Genomic DNA, 19,696 nt, shown 5'->3' with positions numbered 1-19,696 from the left:
CTTCATTTATATCTGACACGAAACCGTGCGGTAAAATTATAACAGTGTTATTATTCAGCTTGCATACGGTTTGCATGTGAGATGAAAATTAACAAGTGACAATTAACGCACAACATCTAACACTGAACGATTATAGTTTAAACTGGACGTAGTTTAACTACAATCCCGTTTTCGGATTGGAGTATGAGACCAGCAACGGGTTTCGGTTCTGGTGTGTCAGCATCTCTGTAAACCTCGAATCTTCGGAGGATTTGTGCAATGATCACTCGCATTTGGTGCATGGCAAAGTGCTGACCAATACAGTTCCTGTAAATGTTGTGGCATTCAAATATGGTGGCTTTAGAGATATGTTTAGTAAAAAAAATTTGGGCGTTTTAACTTTTACCTTGGCCCAGCTGAAAATGGAGCAAACGCGTATGAAGGTCGATTGGCTGAATTTTCAGGAGTAAATCTTTCTGGGTTGAATTCCTGTAAAACAATGTTTTTTCAGTTTAAGGTGATACTTACAAAAAGCTTAAAGTTTTTAATTCGCCAAATCTCACCAATGGGTTGTTCCATATTTCCTCATGGCGATGCAATGCGTAGAAGTTTACCGACAATTTCTGTCCCTTATGTAGTTTGATTTCTTTGTATCCATTGAACCGATGCGATATCTTCGTCAAGTTGGCGGCCAACAAGATGAACAACCGGCATCAACACGCGGTCAACACACCAAAACAACCGGACGACGTGGTCGCACTGTCGGTGTGTCTAAGAAGAAGTAAACAATGATCTTCTTTAACTGAAAAATTGCTGCAATTTTATAAATTATGTGGCAGGTTAGCCTTTTGCACCATTGAGCCAGGTGTTATCACACGACCATTGGTGCGCATTGCGTTTTTTCTACCGCCTTTTTTGTGTGTGTTTCGCCGCCCTTTTCGCTTTAACTTGTGTTTGCAATGTATTTGCAATGTATGTCATTATTTAACTTGTGTTTGCAATGTATGTCATTACCCTGATGAAGGTGTTTCGTATGGGACATCGAAACGTTGGCACAGTAGAATAAAAAACTGCCGGAAGAGCTGAAAATTTTGTTGATACGTTATGCCTGGCAGCAACAGTGTATTCATATGCTTGGTTTATGTGGCTTTATGCAAGGTATTTTAACAATATAAAGACACTTAGGGTCCATATTGCCACAAAAGTTTGACACTTTGATTACAACGTTTGTTAATCCGGCAATGCTGTGGGTAGTTATTTGAATGTCTAAAGCAGAAGAAGTTAACATTTCGTTCCTTTGATTCCCTCTAGGGAGATATCGAAATTATTAATAACCTTTCAGTTTCTTTTACAAACCAAACATATAGTTTTGATCATTCGTTTTGGCCAAGAACCTCAGGTCTAAAGCATTGGGGAAAAACATGTTTGTTTGACTTGCAAACTTGTTTTCTCTCGTGTCAGCTGACGCCAACGTTAGTCTTTCCAGCACTATTCATAGTGTATGAGAAAAACAACAACAGATGTTTAATCCAACCGCTGCTGGGAAAACGCTAATATGTGTTGCTTGTTGGCTGTGTAAAAGCGCGACTATAGTTGCGTTGTGTAGAAGTTTGATGATGCAGAAATCAAAGCAGTTAAATAAAATCGTTTATAACTTTTTTCACTTCCGGTCTGCTTCCGATTGCGTCATTAATCTCTTCCCGGCATCTCTGTTGATAATTCTGGATGTTTCGAAATTTGATACATGAACCATGATAAACCTACAAAGTAAATATTAAGGCCACTTTGTGCAAGCAAACCTGTTGACTTTGTTGTTACCGTTTGAAACTGTGTCTTGGCCGGCTAAGAAAAACGTTTGAACTTCATCTACTACATCTTTGTCTGTCAACCCAACTTCGTCTTGGTCCTAAAACACAATAAACAAACACAACATGTTCGTTGATAAAATACATGTGAGCAGCAAGCGTTCGTTGTATCTTTTAATGTTTACCTTGGTCTGTATGAGCACATCAAGAAAATCAACATATTGTCCCTTCCTTTTGCGGAAAGCGAACGACTCTCCTGTCGCCTTGTCGTCAACTTTCGTCGTTTCAACTGTATCTGACTCCAGAGAGTTCAACAGCGCTCGTCTCTCCCTTATAATCTGCAACGAAACAACCAAAGCTCAATTAAGAAACAGTTGAAAATGTTTGAACATTTGTTGTAACTTGTATATTGTACACTCGCGCATTAGTTTGCAATCCGTCGAATATTAACCACATCGGCCAAAGTCAATGTTAAGGTTCAATGAGGCAACGGTTGTGTTGACAAAGTCTGCGGGCTTGATCAATTTTATTGAAAAGTTTGTCAATTCTCATAATCCGTAAATGTTTCTCCAAAAAGGTTCGAACGTGCAGCGCAGCACTTCGCAAAACGTTTTTCGTTCCTACAAGTTGAAAGCCTTCAGATAATTTGCTGATTTAGTCAATTCGAGTAGCGTGTTATAGCAAGATGTCACCCTCACCTGCAGCAGCAGATATTTTGGCCTATTAACCACACCAGTTAAAGTAAATTTGTGTTGGCGAGGGATATGTTGACACAAATCAAGTTTGCGTGTACGATCAATTTCACAGAAAAGGTTGTCATTTCTTCTCGGAATCTGTAAATGTTTCCACGAAATTGATCGAACGCAACGCAGGACATCGCAAAACGTTTTTTTGTTCGTACAAGGTTAAATCTGTGTGGCAAATTGCTAACTTAGTCATTCCGGGTAGCGTGCTATAGCAAGATGTCACCCTCACCTGTAGCATCAGACATTTCAGCCTCTCAGTTCGTACTGGGTTATGTCTTCGCATATCTTCTACCTGTGCTTGTATTCTCCACTGTCATCGTCAAATATGTGAAACCGTTCGTGCAGAATCAAGTGAGATTGCGAAGGACAGCGAAGTTGTTGTCATGTGACGACGGTGCCCATTGGTTGTACGGACATCTGAAAAAGGTCAGAAGTTTGAAATGCATGTATTTAAATTACTACAAAACATTTGTTTGAATTATAAGTGTCGATGTAGCTTAACAACAACATGCACGGTATTATGGTGTCATTAGGCTAATAAAGTTGGGTACAACTTGTGTTAGAATCGTCATTACGATGAAGTTTATAGTTGCATTTTGGCGAACCTTATTTTTTGGAGTAATAATTAATTGTGGCAATTAAACACAAACTTTTCAGATTCCACTTTACAAATATGAAGGCTTGCTGACAATGGAAGCAATGCTACCAACTTACCCAACTCATTATGGCTATTGGATGGGTCCATTCAACTTTGTTTTAAACGTCTATCACCCCGATGTTGTTAAAACTATTCTGTCCAAATCATGTAAGTTTCTGACTACGATATATTGTTGGTCACGTTAGAATGTTTTTTACCAACTTTTGTTTAAGTTTATGCAAACTTTTAAAACCAACAACTTCGCGTTTTTGTCGTAACAATACCGAAAGAGCATTATTACAATGCGATTCGTAGCATCTCTAAAGACATATGTTTACTTATCCGTTTTATTGCCCGATCTGTTACTCTGAAATGGCCATCGTATATTAGCTCCGAAGGGACCCGGTTACAAACGCATCGTTTATCCCTTACTCGGCGATGGACTCGTGGTTTCCAGTGGAGAAAAATGGAAAAGACATCGAAGACTTCTCACTCCGATATTTCACTTTAACATTCTACAACAGTATGTTTGTTTTTGTTGTAACTTTCATGTAACGAAAGCTTGTAAAACTCCAATCCCTGATTGAGTTAGGGCGTTGACTATCTCATCCAACACATTTAAACGCAGACACTGCCAGGTTTTCAACTCCAACTGTCAACCAGTTATCGATTGGTGCGAAGAAGTTGCCATCAGCGGAAAAGCCGCTGATGTATCTATTATGTTGAGCGAAGCTTCGTACCGTAACATGATGGAGTGTATGATGTCACAAGTACCAGATGTGGGGTGAGTTTCAACCTAGGATTTGAACCGTTAGGTTAGTGGTTCGAGTCCTGTCCTTATTAAGCTTGTCGCCAAGTCAAATAAGAAGCATTCACTTTGATTGTGTTAAAGGACTGGCGAAGATTACAACGAGCTCGTTCGGCAAGCAACTGAGAAAATGCTGCGACGATGGTTCAATCCTTTCTACCACAGTGAATTTATTTACAAGTTGACAAAGGATGGAAAACGTTTCTACAAAATCATTGAAATGATTAATGACAAAGTTGGAGAGGTAAAATGAATATTTAGTGCGTTTAATCAATTTGCAGACAAATATGACAAAAAAACCAACAGCTTAACTAATGTGTGAATGTCCTGTACACAGTGATGGGGAGACTCGAGTCAATGACTCGACTCGAGTCACCTTTTTAAAAGACTTGACTTGACTCGAGTCTCAGTTGTGAAAATACTCGACTTGACTTGGACTCGTCTTAGTAGAGACTCGACTCGGACTCGGACTCGTTATTTCACCAACAAAACGGGAATTTCTTATAATTAATAACCTGTTTAGTTGGCTTCAACCAAACAACAGCAGCAGTTTACTGTGCGAAGTTATTTTTGCTTAATATTAACGTAACGACAGGGTTCCCGCGGGTAAGGACAAACCTGGAAAGGTTATGGAATTTGAATTTGTATTTTTAAGACCTGGAAAAGTTTTGAAAAAAAGCCAACTTTTGCACAAGTCCTTGAAAAAGGATGGAATTTGGCGCCCGTTTTACCCTGAAAATGCCAGATAGAGATAGGAATTTCAAATTACGTAACGTTTGTATATTCGTTGCAAGTTTGATAAATGGGCTACATATACCAAATCCTTTTTGCTCGTTTACCTACTGTGGGAATTGCTCGTTTTGTTTTATTAAGGTTATGGAAATTCGGGGTTTTTTTCTTGAAAAGTTTTTGAAAAGTCATCGAATTTATAAACAAAAATTGCGCGGGAACCCTGTAACAAAGTCGCTGCTACATGCACAAACTTTCTTACGCTGGCATTAAGCGTTGTACTTACTGCTTGGGTTAAGGTAATCGAATGCAATACATGTCAAAGCCAAGTACTCGCTTTTATAAGCGCTTATATTACTGAACAAACGCTCTAGCGCATGCAGTAAAATATGAATTTTCGGTTTTAAAAAACTCCTTTGAACAGATTGACGATCTTTTCCACGCTGTTTAATGAGTGTCAATTAACGTGTTTCATTAAAGTTGACCCTACTCTAAGAAAGGGACGTTGATGGGATATGTTCACTGTAATGAAGTGGTGTCCGTTTTTTAGGTAAAAAAGTCGCGATGAACCATTCAAATAGATTAACTATTTAACCTTTCCTTGCAAAAACTTTTTGGGACTTGCCTTCACTCGAACCGCTAATGACTTGACTCGACTTGGGACTCGAACCTCATTTGACTTGACTCGACTTAAGACTCGAATCCCTTGTGACTCGACTTGGGACTCGAACCCCTTGTGACTTGACTTGAGACTCGACTGATAGGACTCGTTACCCAACCCTGCCTGTATACAAGTTACTTAAAATGTTCAAACTAATTGTCTCTTTTTTGTTTGTATGTTGGCTAATGTGTTGTTGTTTTTGGTTGCAGATTATAAGGGAGAGACGAGCGGTATTGAACTCTCAGGAGTCCGATTCGGTTGAAACGACGAAAGTTGACGACAAGGCGACAGAAGAGTCGTTCGCTTTCCGCAAAAGGAAGGGACAATATGTTGATTTTCTTGATGTGCTCATACAGACCAAGGTAAACATTAAAACGCTGTTTTAATTACTCACAAACAATGCAAAGCGGAGTTAGGAAAATGTGTAACAAGCAATACCGAATAGCAGATACATTATTAATTTGGGCAAAATGCACCATGATAATACGGTAAACAAACTCCATGAATTGTGTTGTAGGATCAAGACGGAATTGGATTAACAGACGAAGATGTAGTAGATGAAGTTAAAACGTTTTTTTCGGCTGGCCAAGACACAGTTTCAAACGGTAATAACAAAGTCAACAAGTTTGCTTGTACAAATTAATCTCAATATTTACTTTGTAGGTTTATCGTGGTTCATGTATCTAATTTCGAAACATCCAGAATTTCAACAGAGATGCCGGGAAGAGATTAATGACGCAATTGGAAGCAGACCGGATGTGAAAATGTAAGTTATGAAAAACTGAAATACCATGAACTATGCATTTAGTCGATTTTCCCAAACAAATACACAACGCAGATGTATTTAGACAACCTACAAGCAACACATAATAGAGTTTTTTTCCAGCAGCAATAAACATTTTTTGTTAAATACGGTATGGATTGAGCAGATACCAACATCAGTTGACACAGGAGCAAAGTATTTGTAAGTAAAGCAAACATATGTTTACCCACTGCGTGATGCTACTTGACCAACTTGCTTAGGGACAAAACAAATAATCAAAATTATCTGTTTGGTCTGTAATGGAAACTTCAGGATTATTAATAATTTCGATACCTACCTAGATGAAATTGAAATAAGGAATATATAAGCTATTGCTGCCAGGTATAATATCAAATTTGTAGAGCTCTTCTGGCAATTTGCCAGAAGAGCTCTACAAACTTGAAATAAGGAATGTTAACTACTTCTGCTTTACACATTTTAACTAGCCACAACTTTGCCGGATTTACAAACGTTGTGTTTGAAGTGGCAAACTTGGCAATATGGATCCTTTTTCAATGTTTTTATATTGTCCAAATAACTTGTTTTAGAAACACATAAACCAAGCAAATGTTGTGTTACAGTTCTGATATGAACAACTTGCCATATCTGACCCAATGTATCAAGGAGAGTCTTCGTTTGATGCCAGTTGTTCATCTTATTGCTCGTCAACTTGACGAAGACATCACAATATCGCATCGGTTCAATGGATACAAAGAAATCAAACTACAAAAGGGTCAGAAACTGTCGGTAAACTTTCATGCATTGCATCGCCATGAGGAAATATGGAACAGTCCATTGGTGAGATTTGGCGAATTAAAGACTGCAAGTATTTTGTAAAAATGGAATCATCCCCTTTAACTGATAAACTATATTTTACAGGAATATGACCCAGAACGATTTACTCCTGAAAATTCGGCTAACCGACCTTCTTACGCGTTTGTTCCATTTTCAGCTGGACCAAGGTAAAAAGTACTAAAAATTTGTACAATTGTAGGGTAAACACCTTGGGCCAAGGTAAAAGTTAAAATGCCAAAAAATTGTAACTTTATGAAATCGACTTGTATGTTTATGTCTAATGCCACAACATTTGCAGGAACTGTATTGGCCAGCACTTTGCCATGCACCAAATGCGAGTGATCATTGCACAAATCCTCCGAAGATTCGAGGTTTACAGAGATGTTGACACACCAGAACCGAAACCCATTGTTGGTATCACGCTCCAATCTGAAAACGGGATTATAGTCAAGCTTCGTCCGGTTTAAACTAATTGTTCAGTGTTAGATGTTGTGTGTTAATTGTTACTTCATGTTATCTTTGTAATTTTGATCTTCATGTTATCTTTGTAATAAACACTGCTGTAATTTTACCGCAAGGTTTTGTGTCAGAAATAAGCCTTGAACAAAGAAACATATGTTGACAGGATTAGAAAGTTGAACTTAATTGCCGGGTTCGTCGCGTTTTGACGTTGTCTGACAAGATTTATTAGATCAAAATGCGAAAACGTCAGAGAACATTAGTTGAAAATGGCCAAAGGTTTGTCGAAACGAACTGGTTATGTAAATATTTTTGCGAATGTGTTTATAGGGTCGAAGTCAAGTCAGTTTTAAACTTGTTAATTCCACTTGTTTGATCAGAAAAGAGGTCAAGTTGCCACGTTCAACGAACTACATCAGTCAAAAGCCGTTAATGACTCGAAGTTCGATTTACAAATGTTTTGTTGCTAGTTTGTGCAAAAAGTCGATCACATGAGATGTTGCGATTGTGTCATGAAACAAGTTTATGGTTGTTCTCTTCGACACAAAGTGCTCCGTTAGTCGAATATTGACTAGGTTAAGTTCAGTGAGGCACGGGTTATGTTGACACAAGCCATAAATATGGCCTCGATTAATTGTATAGAAAAAGTTGTTTCTTCCCGGAATCTGTTAATGTTTTCCGTAATGAAGCAAATGTGTAACACAGCACGTTGCAAAACGTTTTTTGTTTCTACAAGTTCAAAACCTTGAGACAATTTTCTAAATGAGTCATTCCGGGTAGCGTGTTATAGCAAGATGTCACCCTCACCTGCAGCAGCAGATATTTCAGCCTCTCAGTTCGTACTGGGTTATGTCTTCGCATATCTTCTACCTGTGATTGTCTTCTCCACTGTCATCGTCAAATATGTGAAACCGTTCGTGCAGAATCAAGTGAGATTGCGAAGGACAGCGAAGTTGTTGTCATGTGACGACGATGCTCATTGGTTGTACGGACATCTGAAAAAGGTCAGAAATTTTAGTTTCACTACAATTTTTTTAGGCTAAGTTTTTGTTTAACTCCAACAGTATTCATAGTTTATGGTTTGTATAAGTTTCTCGAAAGATTTGTTCGCCAACCTTCGGTTTAACTTGTTGCTACCAACGTACTGGAGTGCCGTTGGATAGCTACGTTTGCTAATACGACCGATCTCTCATCACCATCTGCACTGATGGGAAACAGTTTGTCTGAAACCTGTGTTTGTTGATTTAATTTTGCGATGACATTGCTTGTGTTATGTCTCTGTAAAATCCGAACACAAATCTTCTGCAGGTTCCACTTAACAAATATGAAGGCTTGTTGGAAATGGTGGGAATGTCAAAAACTCATCCAGCTTATTTCTGCTACTGGTTGGGTCCATTTATTATGTTCTTAGACGTTTTTCACCCCGATATTGTCAAAACTATTCTGTCCAGATCATGTCAGTTCAGCAAAAACTGATTCTGGGTTTGTTGCGCTTGTGACAAACTTGGTTTACTTGGTTGATAGTTTCCCAATTGGTTTATCTTTGTGCAAGCCGAAGTATATTGGCCCTTTGTTGTTTTAGCTCCTAAAGCGCCCGGTTACAAGAAATTCGCCACTTCTCTTCTCGGTGATGGACTTGTGGTTGCCAGCGGAGAAACATGGAAGAGACATAGACGACTTTTAACTCCGATCTTCCACTTCAACATTCTACAACAGTAAGCGCCTTGTTTTCATTTCACAGTTGGTGCACAACCAACCTTTACAGTTTACCATGCATACTAGAAGCCTTGTGGGCCATCTTACAAGTCACATTTAAACGCAGACACTGCGAGGTTTTCAACTTCAACTGTCAACCAGTTATCGATTGGTGCGAGGAAGTTGCCATCAGCGGAAAAGCCACAGATATATCTGAGATGTTGAGCGAAGCTTCGTACCGAAACATGATGGAGTGTATAATGTCACAAGTACCAGATGTGGGGTGAGTTTCAACTCTTTTAGGGTTTATACTCGAAATGATAGTGGTTCGAATCCCATCCAACTTTGGTAGAACCTACAACAATGGTGTTGCACATACTCTCAAATTTAAGTACAAAAGACAGCCGTTTTATTTATCACCTTCATTCAAATGGATATCCACCAGGAGTGCCGTTGTATGACTACACTAGCCAATACGGCTTATCTCTTGTCACCAGCTGCGCTGATGAGACCTTATGGTTGAAACAGTGAGCACTGTCTGCAGCTTATCATTTATTGGCTTGGTGCTTTTACATATATATCCACATTGTGTTTGCATACAAAACTGGAGCTTTGATTGCACTTGAATCAGTTTCTGTTTATCGTTGAAAAGTTTTGTGTCAAGCAGAGGCACGCATACACATCACGCGAAATCAGCCTTATTCCAACCGGGTCGAATGAATTCAGGAGTTCCTCATTGGTAAGCTAAAAATACGTTTCCAGGTACTAATGTATTCTTGTTTGTGTCGTAGGACTGGCGAAGATTATAACCAACTAGTCCGAGAAGCTTCTCAGATTATGATGCGGCGCTGGTTTAATCCGTTCTACCATAGTGACTGCATATACAAGATGACAAAAGATGGAAAAAGGTTCTTTGATATATAACTGGACGGATTCACGCCAAAGTTGCCGAGGTGAAAAGATTGTTTTGTGACCAAATAAGGGTGGTTTGAGAATGTTTCGTTGCAGATTATAAGGGAGAGACGAGCGGTATTGAATTCTCTGGAGTCAGATTCAGTTGAAACGACGAAAGTTGACGATAAGGCGACAGGAGAGTCGTTCGATTTCCGCAAAAGGAAGGGACAATATGTTGATTTTCTTGATGTGCTCATACAGACCAAGGTGAACATTAAAAGATACAACGAGCGCCTACTGCTCACATGCAACTAATCAACGAACATATTGTGTTTGTTTATTGTGTTGTAGGATAGAGACGGAGTGGGGTTAACAGATAAAGATGTAGTAAATTAGGTTCGTACGTTTTTCTCAGCCGGACAAGACACAGTTTCAAACGGTAATAACAAAGTCAACAAGTTTGCTTGTACAAATTAATCTCAATATTTACTTTGTAGGTTTATCGTGGTTCATGTATCTAATTTCGAAACATCCAGAATTTCAACAAAGATGCCGGGAAGAGATTAATGACGCAATCGGAAGCAGACCGGAAGTAAAAATGTAAGTTATGAAAAACTAAAAAAATGACTGACAATTTTACCATAGCATTAAAACCACATAAAACCAGCCAATGTTGTGTTGCAGTTCTGATATGAGCAACTTGCCATATCTGACCCAATGCATCAAGGAGAGTCTTCGTTTGATGCCGGTTGTTCATCTTATTGCTCGTCAACTTGACGAAGACATCACAATATCGCATCGGTTTAATGGATACAAAGAAATTAAACTACAAAAAGGACAAATTATAACAGTGAACATCTTTGCAATGCATCGGCATAGAGAAATATGGAAAAATCCATTGGTGAGACACAATTTGTCCAAAACACATTAATTCACTTTTACAAACTGAGCACTTTTGGAGTCTGTATGCAATGATGCTTCAAAATCACATGGTATAGCCCTCTTTTAAAGATCAGTTTTTTAACACACTAAATCCACACATGTTTACTTGCGTATTTTAATAACAAGTCAATGTTCTTCTGGGGCTAAATTAACCCAAATTAAAAACTCTGTTCTATGGAGAGTAAAAACAAAACAACCAGCAAATTGCTGGCAGCAATGTATTGTTTCATTTTCCTTCATTACAAAAAGTAACACAGGAGAATAGCTGGCAATTAAATGAGGAAGTTTAATGCAGGACAGATTTAAATAATGATTAATGACACAATGGCATTAACCCCTTTAACTGATAAACCTTTTTTTAATTCACAGAAATATGACCCCGAAAGATTTACTCCTGAAAATTCAGCCGAACGATCTTCATATGCATTTGTTCTATTTTCTGCTGGGCCAAGGTAAAACACTAAATGTCTGTATGATTAATATTTCACTAGTCTAATGAAATGTTGAAAACAGTTTCCAAACATACCACTGTTCTCATGAAATAAATTTCATTTTTTGCCAGAGAAAAGTTGCACTTAAAACAATTATGATCTGTTTGAAGATAAAGCCAAGCAAGTTGTTTAGTAAATCTGTTTAGGTATTAGGAAGCTGGAAAGCCTCTATTTAGGTTCAACAAACGCAAAAAGGGCCACACAAATCAGCACCAACAACACCTTCGTAGTTTAGACTAACTTTAAATACCTTGCCTGTACTTGCACACTCTCACCAGCAAAGCACATACAGTGAATGACTTGCATGCAACCTGATTGTGGCGCATGAACCAAACAAACACGTCATTCATCTGATAGTAGTGTGATTGTTTTAGTCAATTGTGACATTGCAAACCAACTGCTAAATTGGGCCAGAAAAAAAGTAAATCAAACCAACTGGTAAAAATGCTCTAACTAAATTCCATGATGGGTATATTGTCTATTTTCGTCATTCAACAATAAACCAACACCTAAACACTGTCTGTTTGTGTGAAAAAATATTTTTAACATTTACAGAAACTGTATTGGTCAGCACTTTGCCATGCACCAAATGCGAGTGATAATTGCACAAATCCTCCGAAGATTCGAGGTTTACAGAAATGCTGACACACCAGAACCAAAACCCATTGTTGGTCTCTCACTCTAATCCGAAAACGGGATTGTAGTCAAACTACGTACAGTTTAATACCACAGTTTAATGTGTTTTGTGGCTCTGGTGTGTTTAATGAAACCCTATTATATGCCATGGTGCTAATTTTGATCGCATACCAAACTGTATGCAAGCTGAATAGTAACACCGCAGTGATTTTAGTTTTGTGCCAGAGATGAGCTTTAAATTGGTAAACATACGTTAAAAAATTAACCAATTAACAATGACCTTCTCTGAGAAGATTTATTGAGTCAGAATGCGAAAGCTTCTTCTTGAACATGTCAAAAGATCGATACAAACTCACTTACTTCAATTTGTTGCCTTGTATGATTGCATATTGACAGGTAATATTTCCATGTGTGCATTCTGTTCACATTTTTTTGCTGTAAAGTCAATTTTTGAATCACTACACAACTTTGTCGGAGGTGTCACCATCACTGAAATCAATAAAATAATTAACTTAACAGAGAATCTTATTTTGTTTCACACTTTTTTCTCCAACTCAGTAAATCTAGAAACCAACATGAACTTTGATCAGAGAAAAACTTTATTCTACCAAGAAATACTTTTTGACAAACACACTATAATACCTTGCTCATTATGCCATATTTACACATAATCATTGTAAAAACACATCAGAGAATATAACTTGTTCATGATTTTTTATGCATATAAAAGTATCAAAATGTGCATGAGTATTGCATTGATCCTAGTTTTTATCCTAGATTTTCCTGATGTAATATTGTTGAATTAGAATGTAAAATTAGAATTATGATCATTTTTTTAAGGTTATAAGAATTCATGATCCAAATTAATCAGATAATAACACATTAATTCGCTTAGGCTTCGAAAAAAAGCATATGATAAACATACAGACAACAACAGTAGACATTTCAGGTACAAAATAAATACTGCCATACCTATTAACGCATAAATAAAAAGAAAACTAAGTCTGCAGCAGTAAATGCCGTAACTTTATATGAAATCTATATTCACAACATTAAAAACATTATTATGTTCGCAATATTAAAAACAGTATTTACTTTAGCATTAATATTGTCCGCTGAATATTTACAAAGAAGTGCGCGCTTTTTCATTCATAGAAATCATAATAATTGCGAAAAAAATATTGAGGAAATTTTTGGTTTCGTTGTTTATGTTTTCTTTTGCTTAGTGTGCAAAGTATTGTTTGTTAATTTAGGTATTTTAAGCTCTAAAGTGAAGTAATCGCAGCATGCCAGCAATAATTGAGAGAGAAAAAGTTTCTCCTATGATGCAACAAGCTTTAAGAGGTCATATTGTAAGAGAAAGAGAAAAGCGAAAACAAGGTAATTTTAAAGGCTTTGTGTATAAATATTTTAGTATCAAACACCCTACAAGCTACTACAGAACACATTTCCAAAGTTGTTGACCCTTTCCTACATACGGTTTTGTTTATTGTCTATTGTCTATTTTGGCATTCAAGTTTGTTTTGAAACAAAGACTGCCATTTGTAATATAAATATTTAGCAGTAACGTTTAGCAGATGCTACTGCGAAAGCTTTTCTTGATAGAAATTAATCTTGTACTTAAAATTTGTTTTACTTCCCTTTTAGAAGCGGCGGAAGCCGAGAAAGTTTCGGAGCAAAAAGCACGAGAGGAAGAAGAAATACGGAAAAAGATTGAAGAAGAAAACTCGACGCTGGAGGAAATTAAAGAACAGGTATGATACAAATAGTGTTTTGAGACCCGCTAAAACAACAAATTCATCGCAAACAATATTTTTAAAAACATACACATTGTTACAGTGGTGGGATTTAAATTTTTTGTCAGCCGGTTGTATCTCAAAAGTCATATTTTTCATGCTGTTTTGTTACAAAAAGTCCATTGACGGTAACCAGCAATGCTAACCGGTTTGCTGATCTCATAAAATTTCGCAAGACGGTTCTATAGAACCAGTGCAAACCAGCTGAATCCCACCACTGTGTATATACTGTCAGTGCCGGATTAACCATTAGGCAAAGTAGGCATGTGCCTACAGGCCAGTCAAAAATACACCCTGATTTTCGGGCCATTTAAAAAATGTGCCTTTAGGCCAGCAGACCCTTCATCCGGCACTGTATACTGTCATTTAAATTGCATGTTTTAAAAAATAGAAATTGGTCGGATGTTTGTTCAAGCAGGTCACTGATGCTGTATAACATTCATGTACTGTCTGATAACAACCTTGCACTTTGGTTGGTAAAAGTGTATTTGGTAAAATAAATATTGTGTGCAGCTTGACAAGTTGAAAGATAAACTCTCAGGTCTGAGAGAAGAGAAGCATCACTTGTTTTGGCAATTTAAAGCCTTGCTTCATGAAGAAAGCAAACGAAAAGCGAGACAGCGAGAACAAAAGTTTGTGCTATGTTATGTTTTGTTAGACAAGTTTAAACAGTTATTGATAATTTTTTGTTATTTTTAGTGAAATTGCTGGCGTTTCAAGCCCCTTTTCCCAACACGGAATGCGTGTAAGTGGACACGCGATGGGCCAAGGTATGTAAACTTGCCACCAACGAAACTGCTTTAAGACAAATAGAAAATTCACTTTATGATGTTTACAGCACCACGGCTTCAAGGCCACGGACAACATACTTACATGTCTCAGCCGTCCAGAACAATGCCAGGTCAAAACAATAAATAATTAAACAAGCCAGCTTATGTTGAATCTGTTGTTATTTAATTTATGTTATTACTTGCGCTCAGTGGTGGGATTCAAATTTTTTGTCAGCCGGTTCTGTTACAAAAAGTCCATTAACAGTAACCTGTAATGCTGACCGGTTCACTGATCTCATAAAATTTTGTGAGACAGTTCTATAAAACCTGTGCGAACCGGCTGAATCTCACCACTGCTTGCGCTGTTTTAATGCAAACTTGGTAAAACTTTCTTCACACAGCAGGTAACCCTTCCATGCAGCAAGGTGTTAAACGACCACACAGTCCCAATGCACAGGGCATCCACATGTATGCTAGACCAACCCTAATGTATTCCTCACCACAACATAAGCATGATTCTAATTATGCTGGTAAGATTAAAGATAGATGTCTTGCTCTTATAGTCATATATGTCACATTATTTTAGTTTTGAAGTTTACAAAACAATATCCTCATACAAAAGCGTTTTGCATGCCTAAGTTACAGGTCATGACCATTGGTTATAATTGAAATTATGTTAATAATAGGCCTGTAGTAATCAAAACAAACACTAAACGATAGATGGCATAATAATCTGTGTCACATAAATTTTGTTTCGAAGTGTACAGAACAATACCGTATTTTACGGACCATAAAGCGCACCCGATTATAAGGCGCACTGTCAATAAATTGCTTTGATTAGCGTTTTGTTCATACATAAGGCGCACCGGGCTATAGAACGCAACGTATTTTAAGGAGTATGGGTTACCGTATAAAGCATGGTTAGCGTATAATAGTGTCGGTACTGGTTTTGAGTGTAGGCAATAAAGTACTACTTGATCCATACATTAGGCGCACTGGCTTATAAGGCGCACGATCAATTTATGACGAAAAAAAGGATTTAAATTGCGCCTTATGGTCTGTAAAATACGGTACCTTCAAAGAAAAACATTTTGGCCTTTCATGCATGCTTAAGTTACCAGATAAGACCATCTATTGAAATTATGTTAATAATATGCCTATAAGAATCAATACAAACACTTAAAGATTGATGTCATGCTCTCATAATCAATTGTGTCAGATCTATTTCATTTTGAAGTGCACTTATAAAACATTACCTTACACGCTAAAGACCATTCGTTAAAATTTATAGAAAACATGTTTTATTACAGCTCATGGATCGTATCTCTCTCCGGCTCACGGGAGCAACCACCATTCAGTCGTTACAACCACACCAGGACGTAAGAACCATTGTTGTGTTGCGTCTCACTAACATGCTTTAACGAACATTCTCATTTCAGGTGCTTATTCATCTTACTCAACACCAGACCGAGGTGGAAGTGCACACCATGGTAGGAGAGCTTTTGTTGGTCTGCTTAATACAGCAATGCGATGTTATGTAACTTGTAATAACCTAATTACAGTAAATCTCGTTAATTTGTTCGGAATAGGTGAAAATCTGGATTAACCAATGTTGATTAGTGAAAGCCTTACCACATTACAAATCTCTTGTATCCAGATTTGTCCAAATTAGGTGAAGATCTGCTTTAACCAAATCCATTTTACTGAGGTGACTGTTTATCTAACATAAAGGCTTTTTTTTCAAGGTAAACCGGAGCCTGGGTTTCTGGAGGATCAAAGCAGGAATCGAATAAGAATGATGCCACAGAGTTTGTCACAACAGGTAAGGGAAACAAATTACTTTCAACCTAAATACCTTCTACTTTTTATAAGTGTCTGATCATACACACAAGCTCCTTCAGTTAACTACAAGGCAATGTTGCAAGATGTGGTCACCATACTTTGTATTGAACAGATGTTATATACTTTTGCTTTTAATGTAATCTTAATTTATACCTAGACTAAACTAATATTCTATTTTCAGGCCACTTCACAGTTTCCACATAACTCACACTCAAGGTCAAATTCACCTGGAAGATTCCAAGTCAAGTCAGAGAAAGAAATGGTAAGAATATAGAGACATACATTACATAAAAATTAAACCTTGCAACAGCCTTTCATTTATGTTGTTTTTTTGTTTAGAATTAGTAAGATTTTTTAGCCATAATTTTCGTCAACAGCTAGTGTACAAACACCAATTATGTTTTTTTTGTGTGTAGATGTCTTTTTCGCCTGGCTCCAGTGGATCACCAGCTCATCATAAATATTCATCGCCACAATCTAACTCACGACTAATGTACATGAAACATCCGTAACACCACAATTATGTGCTTCAGTCAAATTTATTGCTCTTTTTTGGTCTCAAATCCATCGAAATGTTCATGATTGCTTCACCAACAAGTACAAAAGTATCAAATTCTTATTTCTTTGATGATGTTGAGAGTAGAGCTGTAACTGCACTGGATCCAACCATGGAAACCATGTAGTTGCTGTTGAAGTATTTGTTAAGGAAACTTCTGGACTAGAATAATTGACTAAATTCACTGTTATTTCAGTTACCAAACTAAAATGATATAAAAGATTTCGAAAAGCCAGAAAGAGTTATTAAACCAACTGCATTAGGTGTTATTTGTTTTGTTTTTCAACAAGAAACGTTTCTTATAACAACACAACCCACAAAGGTGTTTCTTATGAATGTTTGTTACCTAGTGGTGGGATTCAGCCTGTTCACACCGGTTCTATACAATGAGATCAGCGATCCGGTTAGCATTACTGGTTACTGTTAATGGACTTTTTGTAACAATACTGGCTGAAAAATATGACTTTTGTAACAGAACCGGGTGACAAAAAATTGAATGCCACCACTGTTTGTTACTGCTATTTTTGTTATTTGTGGTTTAATAAACACTGAAAGGATACAACATGGGAGTGTAGTTCTTGAAAAAGTAGAATGATGAGAGAATGAGAACGATCAGGAAGAGGGAGTTGCTGTAAAAGACGGCAAGCTGCATCGACTCGGCTTCAGCAATCTCATTCTTTCTCCACAAAATTCTAGGAAAACAATTGAACTTATGTTAATCCTATTACATCATGTAGTTATTGTACAGCACAGACAGTGACCGAATTCTTATCAGAGAGGTGCAACAGCATTTTTTTTTATTTTCATTTGCCAAAAACATATAAATGCTTGTGATTTGAATTATGGTTCAATGTCATACTTTAACTTCATTGACCCCTTAAGTGAGCCATTAAAATTTAAGCGTAATGAATCACGCTTATTATGCTGTTCATCAGTTACCATGTGTTAGATGGGTTTGCACGCCATAATACAGTCTGCAGAGTTTGGCAGCTGCAAGTATTTTTTGCATCCAGATTTTTTGGGTTGCATGCAGAAATCTTGCACCAAAGGCATTTAATTGTCCTTGACCTCTAAATTGGTTTTGCATGTGAACTTAAGAGTCAAGCATGCGAGAACGCGGGAAATGTTGATCCTAGATGCCTGTGATCTCATGTGCTAAATGCATATACAAAGGGAACAATAGGGTATATTATCTTGGTCATTTTTACCTTTCATCTTTTTCTTTCTTTGAAATCTTCTTGGAAGAATCTGATTCAGCTGTTTTGCTGTAAACTTCAGCAGCAACACCTTCACCCCTCTTCTGGGCAATTCTACAAATCAAAAAACATGTTTAAAGTTTATTTGGGATTGGAAGGTTCAATGATTCAAGAGTACGAAGTCTGAGCTATATCAATTATATTTGTTGTCCCGGAAAAACTTTATTGTAGCAGCATTTTCAGACCAAGTTTTTTTTTCTACAAAGCGAACTTGGATGCCAACATTTCAAAAATCGACAAACATGTTAGGTTAACTGTTTAACAAATATAAAAGTAAAATTACAAAGCCCTATCAATTCACAGACCATCATTAAAAATATGCATAGCCCTAAAGAAAACAAACATGTTAGGTTAACTGTTTAACAACTACAAGAGTAAAAGCAAAACTTATAAATGGGCATAGTTTTAAGTTAGAAGGTGTGGCACGAAAGAAAGCAAACACAAAACAACATATTTATAAAGTGATTATGACCAGTGTTTTTTTTAAGGTGTTTTGGGGGACCGAAACAGTCCCCCAAATTTCTCCAGCGGTTTCCCAAAATTTGGACTTGCAACTACAACTACAGTTTTTGGTATTTAAATGAAACACTTGCGGTCTCTTAAAACTACTTAGCGGTCACCCAAACCAAACCTTAAAAAAACCCTGATTATGACCACTTTTTGCAATAAAAATGTAACATGCCAACAAACCATCATTGAAAATATGTAGATATGGGCCAAAGTAAAACAAAAAATAGCATACATTTTAACCACGTTTTTTTGCAATAAGAATTAGACATGCCAACATACTTGTGCTTCATTTCAAACTTGTTGTTTTTGTAAGCCATAGAAATAAGATAAGCACTGACAAGCGTTCCAATAACAAATAGGACGGCGTTGTCAACCAGCTCCATCTGATGTACTCGGTTGAACAACCCTGCAAATAAATAGGACAGAAGTTGAAAAAGATTTCACAACTTCAAACCTAGTTTCAAAGCATATTACATATTTACAAAGTTTATACAAATCAACAGTTTTAAATTAAAACATGAACTTCTCTTCATAGAAAATAAGAAACTGTTCAAATCAAAAGTAATCAACCTAACGAGAATTGCAGCAATTATCGGTGTTTTATAAACTTACATAATGGAATTGCTGAAACGAAAATTGCGTGAACGTAGAAAATAACCGACGATTTCTTTGATAAGTTTCGTCCAAAGTCCTGCAATAGCAATTCTTCTTCTTTGCTGAAGTTCGCTTGTTTTGGAGCCATATTTATTACCGTTCTTACACTTTAAAACAAATTTCCAAAAAAACTCAAAAGTTTTCTTCAACGTTTCCAACTTTCGTGTAACTTCACGGTTCAATGATTCGATGACGTGGTCGCCGTGTTGGAACAAAATCATTCATGCGTGAAG

The 19,696-nt window shown here is 37.1% G+C and overlaps 5 protein-coding genes across 9 annotated transcripts; 3 read left to right on the top strand and 2 right to left on the bottom strand.

The window, feature by feature from the left end:
* Nucleotides 1-31: 31 nt before the first annotated feature.
* On the bottom strand, nt 32-12,506 carry LOC145228161 (cytochrome P450 4F12-like). 3 transcript variants are annotated; one of them, XM_080093161.1, is made up of 8 exons: nt 12,440-12,506; nt 8,229-8,416; nt 2,760-2,947; nt 1,970-2,122; nt 1,798-1,885; nt 543-1,739; nt 386-468; nt 32-306 (listed from the first exon to the last, which is right to left on the bottom strand). In XM_080093161.1, the coding sequence occupies exons 3-6, from the start codon at nt 2,811-2,813 to the stop codon at nt 1,669-1,671; spliced, it is 366 nt and encodes a 121-aa protein (XP_079949287.1). In that variant the 5' UTR covers nt 2,814-2,947; nt 8,229-8,416; nt 12,440-12,506; the 3' UTR covers nt 32-306; nt 386-468; nt 543-1,668. The 3 variants fall into 3 exon arrangements, with proteins under 3 accessions (XP_079949287.1, XP_079949290.1, XP_079949289.1); XM_080093164.1 differs by having other exon boundaries at nt 12,436-12,489; XM_080093163.1 differs by lacking the exon at nt 12,440-12,506 and adding an exon at nt 8,537-8,963.
* On the top strand, nt 3,221-12,440 carry LOC145229759 (cytochrome P450 4F2-like). The gene is made up of 10 exons (XM_080095086.1): nt 3,221-3,335; nt 3,558-3,690; nt 3,796-3,951; nt 4,060-4,219; nt 5,575-5,727; nt 5,883-5,970; nt 6,029-6,131; nt 10,695-10,911; nt 11,322-11,404; nt 11,999-12,440. The coding sequence occupies exons 1-10, from the start codon at nt 3,221-3,223 to the stop codon at nt 12,126-12,128; spliced, it is 1,338 nt and encodes a 445-aa protein (XP_079951212.1). The 3' UTR covers nt 12,129-12,440.
* Nucleotides 8,216-10,446, top strand: LOC145227990 (cytochrome P450 4F3-like). Its single transcript, XM_080092954.1, has 5 exons — nt 8,216-8,425; nt 8,946-9,136; nt 9,244-9,399; nt 9,908-10,277; nt 10,362-10,446. Exons 1-4 carry the CDS (start codon nt 8,216-8,218, stop codon nt 10,038-10,040), a joined length of 690 nt encoding a protein of 229 aa, XP_079949080.1. The 3' UTR covers nt 10,041-10,277; nt 10,362-10,446.
* A 779-nt stretch (nt 12,507-13,285) lies between the features above and the next one.
* LOC145228157 (uncharacterized) lies at nt 13,286-17,607 on the top strand. Of its 3 annotated transcripts, none has more exons than XM_080093156.1 (11): nt 13,286-13,459; nt 13,727-13,833; nt 14,389-14,507; nt 14,575-14,645; nt 14,714-14,776; nt 15,050-15,175; nt 15,956-16,024; nt 16,085-16,135; nt 16,391-16,467; nt 16,669-16,749; nt 16,904-17,607. In XM_080093156.1, exons 1-11 carry the CDS (start codon nt 13,366-13,368, stop codon nt 16,997-16,999), a joined length of 954 nt encoding a protein of 317 aa, XP_079949282.1. In that variant the 5' UTR covers nt 13,286-13,365; the 3' UTR covers nt 17,000-17,607. The 3 variants fall into 3 exon arrangements, with proteins under 3 accessions (XP_079949282.1, XP_079949281.1, XP_079949283.1); XM_080093155.1 differs by having other exon boundaries at nt 15,047-15,175; XM_080093157.1 differs by lacking the exon at nt 14,714-14,776 and having other exon boundaries at nt 15,047-15,175.
* LOC145228158 (translocon-associated protein subunit gamma-like) lies at nt 17,008-19,647 on the bottom strand. Its single transcript, XM_080093158.1, has 5 exons — nt 19,422-19,647; nt 19,089-19,215; nt 18,252-18,353; nt 17,604-17,735; nt 17,008-17,173 (listed from the first exon to the last, which is right to left on the bottom strand). The coding sequence occupies exons 1-5, from the start codon at nt 19,549-19,551 to the stop codon at nt 17,104-17,106; spliced, it is 561 nt and encodes a 186-aa protein (XP_079949284.1). The 5' UTR covers nt 19,552-19,647; the 3' UTR covers nt 17,008-17,103.
* Nucleotides 19,648-19,696: the final 49 nt, after the last annotated feature.

Source organism: Phallusia mammillata, chromosome 5 (genome assembly GCF_965637545.1).
Source record: "Phallusia mammillata chromosome 5, kaPhaMamm4.hap1.1, whole genome shotgun sequence".
NCBI classification, from domain to species: domain Eukaryota; kingdom Metazoa; phylum Chordata; class Ascidiacea; order Phlebobranchia; family Ascidiidae; genus Phallusia; species Phallusia mammillata.
The sequence above is the reverse complement of the archived record's forward strand: the minus strand, read 5'-3'. Positions and strand labels throughout refer to the sequence as shown.